Genomic DNA, 8,591 nt, shown 5'->3' on the forward strand with positions numbered 1-8,591 from the left:
AGACAGGAGACCAGACCTAGCTGGAAGGCAGTATAACCACCACCACCAGACAGGAGACAAGACCTAGCTGGAAGGCAACATAACCACCACCACCACCAGACAGGAGACCAGACCTAGCTGGAAGGCAGTATAACCACCACCACCAGACAGGAGACCAGACCTAGCTGGAAGGCAGTATAACCACCACCACCAGACAGGAGACCAGACCTAGCTGGAAGGCAGTATAACCACCACCACCAGACAGGAGACCAGACCTAGCTGGAAGGCAGTATAACCACCACCACCAGACAGGAGACCAGACCTAGCTGGAAGGCAGTATAACCACCACCACCAGACAGGAGACCAGACCTAGCTGGAAGGCAGTATAACCACCACCACCAGACAGGAGACCAGACCTAGCTGGAAGGCAGTATAACCACCACCACCAGACAGGAGACCAGACCTAGCTGGAAGGCAGTATAACCACCACCACCAGACAGGAGACCAGACCTAGCTGGAAGGCAGCATCACCACCACCAGACAGGAGACCAGACCTAGCTGGAAGGCAGTATCACCACCACCAGACAGGAGACCAGACCTAGCTGGAAGGCAGTATAACCACCACCACCAGACAGGAGACCAGACCTAGCTGGAAGGCAGTATAACCACCACCACCAGACAGGAGACCAGACCTAGCTGGAAGGCAGCATAACCACCACCACCACCAGACAGGAGACCAGACCTAGCTGGAAGGCAGTATAACCACCACCACCACCAGACAGGAGACCAGACCTAGCTGGAAGGCAGTATAACCACCACCACCAGACAGGAGACCAGACCTAGCTGGAAGGCAGTATAACCACCACCACCAGACAGGAGACCAGACCTAGCTGGAAGGCAGTATAACCACCACCACCAGACAGGAGACCAGACCTAGCTGGAAGGCAGTATAACCACCACCACCAGACAGGAGACCAGACCTAGCTGGAAGGCAGCATCACCACCTCCACCAGACAGGAGAAACACAGTAATTAGTCATCCATCATTCAGTGATTGGTCATTCAGGACAGGCTATCCCAGACTCCCAAGGAATATAGCCAACCACTGATTGTGGTTAAGACGTTAGTGACAGAGAAAGAGTAGTGAAATGCAAAATGAAAGGTTTGAGTGTTTGTACTGATAAGATATGTGGTTTTACTTGTGGTCTGTGTGCATCCAATGCACACCAGCATATAGCCAGCCTGCCAAATCCAAAAACGTGACGCAGCTTGTAAAATACTACTATTACGGTTTCAACTTGGTTGCATGTTTGTATGGAAAAGATGAGATGTTTAACCGGTCTGTGTGTGTGTGTCCACAGTGCAGCAGGAGGAGAGATCTTTAACCAGTGTGTGGCGGAGCGGGACGAGGCCTTCAAAGAGGAGGACGTGAAGAGGTTGATGAGACAGATCCTAGAGGGAGTTTCTTTCCTCCACAGGAACAACATGGTGCACCTGGACCTCAAGGTCAGTCCCTGACTCCTGTTAGACCCTGTACCAACATTCTTGTTATATGCATGTGATCACGTAGTCCACCTTGTGGTTAAAGGGATAATGTGACATTTTGGCAATTTTTTTCTGCTTACCCAGAGTCAGATGAACTCGCGGATACCAATTTTTGGAGGTATGCGTGCAGTTTGAAGGAAGTTGAAAGTCGTTTCTGGAGCCATTGCTAACTAGCGAAAAATCTTAATTGCCAGAATGTTGCCCTATCCCTTTAAAGATGGAATCAAGCTTTAATATCGCTGTTTAGACGCAGTACCAAACATACGCAAGTTAGCCCCACTGGACCTCTGAGGCTGTGTTTTTCTTTCTTCCTCTCCAGCCCCAGAACATTCTGCTGACAAGCGACGCTCTTCTGGGGGACATCAAGATCGTGGACTTTGGTCTGTCCAGGATGGTGAGCAGCAATCAGGAGCTCAGGGAGATCATGGGGACCCCGGAGTATGTGGGTAAGTAGTGCAGCAAACGCACAACCCCTGACAGACGCCATTTTGTTATTGACCTCATGGTCACTGCACTCAGCATGTCCAAAATCTTTAAAGGGATAGTTCACCCAAATAAAATAAAGACAAATGTTTTGCAGCTCCAGAAATCCTGAATTACGAGCCGATTAGCACAGCGACAGATATGTGGTAAGTGGCATTTCACTGTACTGTAGCATAGTGCAACAGTATGTTGTATGGCTTGTGATTTGAATTATCCAAAAGCTTATTTGAAAAAGCGATAGAAAATGGAAAACTTCACACATGAAAGAATACATCACCGTTCCATTATGCAGATGTAAAGTTATTTTCTTAGAGAGAAAATCCTGAGCTTATTTCCAGTGGCTGTCTAACCGTTTGTCACTGTAAATGGCTGACAGGAGTATTGGTGTACTGGCCTATGTGATGCTGACGGGAATCTCTCCCTTCCTGGGAGAGGACAAGCAGGAGACATTCCTCAACATCTCCCAGATCAACATCAGCTACCAGGAGGAGGAGCTGGAGCATGTAGACCAGGCCGCCATCACCTTCATCAAAGCCCTGCTCATCAAAGAACCCCAGTGAGTAATGACTCTTTAATGCCCTAAAAATGAATACAAATATAAACGCAACAATCTCAACATTTTTACTTAGTTACAGTTCAATTGAAATTAATTAATATGGCCCTAATCTATGGATATTACATGATTGGGCACGGGGGGCAGCCATGGTTGGGCCTGAGAGGGCATATGCCCATCCACTTGAGAGCCAGGTCCAGCCAATTATAATACGTTTCTCCCCACAAAAGGGCTTTATTACAGACATACATACTCCTCAGTTTCATCAGCTGTCCAGGTGGCTGGTCTCAGACAATCCCGCAGGGGAAGAAGCCTGATTTGGAGGTCCTGGGCTGGCGTGGTTAAACGTGGTCTGCAGTTGTGAGGCCAGTTGGACGTACTGCCAATTTCTCTAAAACGACATTGGAGGTGGCTTATGGTCGGTAGAGCAATTAACATTAAGTTCTCTGGCAACAGCTCTGGTGGACATTACTGCAGTCAGCATGCCAATAGCAACACTTGAGAAATCTGTGGCATTTTAGAGCGGCCTTTTATTGTCCCCAGCACAAGGTGCAGCTGTGTAATGATCATGGTGATTATTCAGCTTCTTGATATGCCACACAAACAAATTTGTGCTCAAAATTACACTTTTTGTGCTAATGGAAAATTTCTAGGCTCTTTACACTTTACATGATGCTTTTATATTTTTGTTCAGTGTAGACAGTGCATTCGGAAAGTATTCAGACCTCTTGACTTTTTCCACATTTTGTTACGTTAAAGCCTTATTCTAAAATGGATTAAATAAAAAAATCCTCCTCTCAATACCCCATAATGACATAGCAAAAACCGTTTTTTTAGAAATTTTTGCAAATTCATTGAAAATAGAAAACAAAAATACCTTATTTACATAAGTATTAAGACCCGTTGCAATGAGACTCGAGATTGAGCTCAGGTGCATCCTGTTTCCATTGATCATCCTTGAGGTGTTTCTACAACTTGATTGGAGTCCACCTGTAGTACATCCAGTTGATTGGACATGATTTAGAAAGGCACACACCTGTCTATATAAGGTCCCACAGTTGACAGTGCATGTCAGAGCAAAAACCAAGCCATGGTGACGAAGGAATTGTTCGTAGAGCTCCGTGACAGGATTGTGTTGAGGAACAGATCTGGGGAAGGGTACTAAAAAATGTCTGCTGCATTGAAGGTCCCCAAGAACACAGTGGCCTCCTTCATTCTTAAATGGAAGAAGTTTGGAACCACCAAGACACTTCTTAGAGCTGGCCGCCCGGCCAAACTGCGCAATCGGGGAGAAGGGCCTTGGTCAGGGAGGTGACCAAGAACTCGATGGTCAATCTGAAAGAGCTCCAGAGTTCCTCTGTGGAGATGGGAGAACCTTCCAGAAGGACAACCATCTCGGCAGCACTCCACCAATCAAGCCTTTATGGTTGTGGCGACGGAAACCACTCCTTAGTAAAAGGCACATGACAGCCCGCTTGGATTTTTCCAAAAGGCACCTAAAGACTCTTTGGCCTGATAGCCAAGCATCACGTCTGGAGGAGACCTTGCACCATTCCTACGGTGAAGCATGGTGGAGGCAGCATCATGCTGTGGGGATGTTTTTCAGTGACAGGGACTGGGAGACCAGGATGGAGTGAAAAATTAATAGGGCAAAGTACAAAGATCCTTGATGAAAACCTGCTCCAGAGCGCTCAGGACCTCAGACTAGGGCCAAGGTTCACCTTCCAACAGGACAACACTAAGCACACAGCCAAGACAGCGCCAGAGTGGCTTCAGGACAAGTCTCTGAATGTCTTTGAGTGGCCCAGCCAGAGCCCAGACTTGAACCCGATCGAACATCTCTGGAGAGACCTGAAAACAGCTGTGCAGCAATGCTCCCCATCTAACCTGACAGAGCTTGAGAGGATCTGCAGAGAAGAATGGGAGAAACTCTCCAAATACAGGTATGCCAAGCTTGTAGCGTCATACCCAAGAAGACTCGAGACTAATCGCTGCCAAAGGTGCTTCAACAAAGTACTGAGTAAAAGGACTGAGTACATATAAAAAAAAAAAAATTGAAATACATTTACATAAATTTGCAAAAATGTCTAAAAACCTGTTTTTGCTTTGTCATTATGGGGTATTGTATGTAGATTGGTGATGGAAAAAACTATTTAATCCATTTTAAAATAAGGCTGTAACATAACAACATTTAGAACAAGGGGTCTGAATACTTTCCGATGCACTGTATATATGGTATAGAATAGGTCCCATGGGCAATCAAACCCACAGCCTTGGTGTTGCATGTGCCATGCTTGCTGAAACCCACCAAGCCAGCGAAGAAGGTGGATATTCCCATTGATTCCCTGTTCTCACACTCTCCTTTCTCCCAACAGGAACCGTGCCACAGCAGAAGAGTGCCTGCAGCACCAGTGGCTCCAACCAAAAGAGAAAAAGCAGGCGGAGGCGACAACAGCGGTGAAAGAGACTACCAGCCCAACCAAGTGCCCCTCGGAGCCAGTCAGCCCTGAGAGCCCCATCAGGGAAGAGGAGAAGGAAGGTCCTGTAACAGAGGAGCTGATCGTGGTGGCAGCCTACACACTGGGCCAGTGTCGCCAGTCAACAGACAAGGAGGTCATAAACCCCGACCAGAAGGCTATCTCCAAGCGCTTCAAGTTCGAGGAGCCCTTTAGCGCCCTCCAAGAAGTCCCCGGGGAGTTCATATACTGAATGACACAAACACAGACACACACACACACACACACACACAGACATCTCAACCTTTACACAAGGGGTCTTCGCTCCGGTCCTGGAGAGGTACTGGTTGTGTTGGGTCTCCCTCCTGCCGTTCACTAACACACCAGCTAATTCAGCCGATCACAGCCCTAATTGGTTGGTTAGTAAAATCAGGTACATTAATGATGGCTTGGAGCGAAAGCCTGCACCACCCAGTAGCTCGCCAGGAACCATAGTGGAGAACCCCTGCTCTTCCATCTAAGTGAAAGCGGTACAAAATGTCGCACTTACAAACCACAATAAATATCTGACACTTTTTAACCCACCTCATGGTCTGAACTCGTAAGCCAAACTTTTTTTTTTAATATTTTTTTTTTAAATGTCCCGTTGTTTTTGTATTTTATGTTTGTGCTGCTTTACTATACATGGGAATCGGTACTCCGGACTAAGGCCTAGATTCAGTCAGATCAAGCGTTAACCGATATCCGACACCTGCAGAGCTGATGTTTTGGTGTCGGAAGTGGAACTGCGTTGGAGCTGTCAAATCAGAGCTGCTCTGGTGATCATTGTCACGAAACCACAGCATAAAGTTCAGAACGAGAAAGTGTAGGCTATATAGAAATAATGTCGCTCAAATGGAAAATCATTGAGCAAAATGATGAGGATTTCTATCAGCCTAATCGAGGTGTAGATTACATCTCACATTCCAGTGTTCGAACTTGTAAACAAGGCTGCATGGGATTTCTCTCAATGCGACTCTGTGCAGCCAATGGCAATGTCCGCTTTAGGTATAATGCCGGGATCCATTGTGGATTTGACAGCTCTAAAGCCGATCTGATTGAATCTGGCCCTAAGCCTTGTTGTGATACTTCGTTTTGTTTTTGTTTTGTTCTTCTTTGGTGCCATGCTTGGAGAATTAGCAATGACTTGGGCCATAAATGCAATTGTATCTTTTTTTCCTTTTTTTTTCTCCAGTTTTTTGTCAATGTTTCGTCAGGCTATCTCTTTTCTTAAGGTATTTTGTTTAAGGTTATAGATATCTTCTAAAATGGGAACGGGGGAGGGAGGGTTAATTCTGTGTATATGAAACCAATGTTATGTTGCTTTGAGAGTATGTCTCGAAATAATACTGTTTAAAAAGCCATTGCACACGTTTGACCCAGAACTGAAAACATCCCATGGGTTTCAATCTCTTCAGCAATAATTGCAAATAATTGACTTGTATATGCAGACAGCGCTTGTTTTTCTTTCCTAACTCCCAATAGTAATTACTGTAAATTGGTCCAAGTTTGTCTCTATCAAACGAGAGGCTCCTTATTATGGGAACAAATTTGTACATGAATGTCCTGATACTGTAAATAAAGATAAGTCTCTAAACCTTTTTTTGAGTACGATTTGGTTTTTGTGTTGTGGCCTTGACATTTATTTCAGAGGAGATGACATTTAGTGGGTGTGTGTGTGCATGCGTACGAGTGTATGATACATCTGCGTGGACACACTGGCAGCTGTGTCCGCTGGGTGAGGGAAAGGGCAGGCTATTTGCCAAGCATCAGTGTGATGCCCCTGAGTGGAGGTGTCATAATACCCATAAAACCTAGCGGCCAAACAGGGAAACGGTTCTAATCGTTTTTCCACTATTCATTTTTCCCATAGAGGATTTTAGAAACACTTAAAAATATGGGCTGTGTTTCGTGTAGTCTTACCCTGGCTTGACATTTTGATAACCATATAAATCTCTCAGACAAGGATACTTTTATCAATATATTCGTCTCCATTTAATCTGACCCGAAAAATGCTAATTAGAATAAAAGTAGAAATCATGGAAGACGACTCCCTGCTAGCTCCAGCACGTCATCTCTAGCTGATACCTTTGCTAACAGGTATTGTGTCAATTTAAAACTTGCACAAGACCGTTCACAGAATAGTCAATTTTAAAGAAATGTAGCCAATATATACATGAATACATTTGGCTAACATTAGATAGTTAATCCAGAGATTCTTACCTTTGCCTCGATTTGGCAGTCTCGTCCAGATCATCATGACAGTTGAAGATTTGAAGGGGTGGCAGGTAACCTAGTGGTTAGAGCGTTGGGCCAGTAACCGAAAGATTGCTGGATTGAATCCCCGAGCTGACAAGGCAGTTGACCCACTGTTCCCAAGTAGGCTGTCATTGTAAATAAGAATTTGTTCTTAACTGACTTGCCTGGTTAAATAAAAAAATAACAATAGCCACATTAGCAGATAGTTAGCATTTCATTTTTGGGGGGGGGTAAATACAGGTGAATGAATATATTGATAAAGTCACCTTGTCCTAGAGAGATTTACATGGTTATCAAAATGTCACACCAGGTTTTATGGGTATTATAACTCATACTGTGGCACTCTATTAGCCTTTCATATACAAATCAAATTTATTTATATAGCCCTTCTTACGTCAGCTGATATATCAAAGTGCTGTACAGAAACCCAGCCTAAAACCCAAAACAGCAAGCAATGCAGGTGTAGAAGCACGGTGGCTAGAAAAAACTCCCTAGAAAGGCCAAAACCTAGGAAGAAACCTAGAGAGGAACCAGGCTATGAGGGGTGGTCAGTCCTCTTCTGGCTGTGCCGGGTGGAGATTATAACAGAACATGGCCAAGATGTTCAAATGTTCATAAATGACCAGCATGGTCAAATAATAGTAATCACAGTGAACAGGTCAGGGTTCCATAGCCGCAGGCAGAACAGTTGAAACTGGAGGAGTTGCACGGCCAGGTGGACTGGGGACAACAAGGAGTCATCATGCCAGGTAGTCCTGAGGCATGGTCCTAGGGCTCAGGTCCTCCGAGCAAGAGAAGGAAAGAAAGAGAGAATTAGAGAGAGCATACTTAAATTCACACAGGACACCGGATAAGACAGGAGAAATACTCCAGATATAACAGACTGACCCTAGCCCCCTGACACATGAACTACTGCAGCATAAATACTGGAGGCTGAGACAGGAGGGGTCAGGAGACACTGTGGCCCCATCCGATGATACTGCCGAAAAGGGCAAAACAGGCAGGATATAACCCCACCCACTTTGCCAAAGCCCAGCCCCCACAGCACTAGAGGGATATCTTCAAACCCCAACTTACCATCCTGAGACAAGGTCGAGTATAGCCCACAAAGATCTCCGCCACGGCACAACCCAAGGGGGGGCGCCAACCTAGACAGGAAGACCACGTCAGTGACTCAACCCACTCAAGTGATGCACCTCTCCTAGGGACGGCATGGAAGAGCACCAGTAAGCCAGTGACTTAGCCCCTGTAATAGAGTTTGAGGCAGAGAATCCCAGT

General features: G+C 45.6%; 1 protein-coding gene across 1 annotated transcript in view; it reads left to right on the forward strand.

Annotated features, from left to right (window-relative positions):
- LOC106590287 (serine/threonine-protein kinase 17A) overlaps positions 1-6,655 on the forward strand; it is a 41,487-nt gene extending 34,832 nt beyond the window's left edge. The window contains exons 3-7 of the mRNA XM_014181132.2: positions 1,340-1,484; positions 1,843-1,969; positions 2,104-2,152; positions 2,383-2,562; positions 4,935-6,655. Of these exons, the coding sequence (XP_014036607.1) occupies positions 1,340-1,484; positions 1,843-1,969; positions 2,104-2,152; positions 2,383-2,562; positions 4,935-5,268 (835 nt within the window). The 3' untranslated portion in view covers positions 5,269-6,655. The remainder of the gene's footprint in view (positions 1-1,339; positions 1,485-1,842; positions 1,970-2,103; positions 2,153-2,382; positions 2,563-4,934) is intronic.
- Positions 6,656-8,591: the final 1,936 nt, after the last annotated feature.

This window comes from Salmo salar, chromosome 29 (assembly GCF_965601325.2).
Source record: "Salmo salar chromosome 29, fSalSal1, whole genome shotgun sequence".
Lineage (NCBI taxonomy): Eukaryota > Metazoa > Chordata > Actinopteri > Salmoniformes > Salmonidae > Salmo > Salmo salar.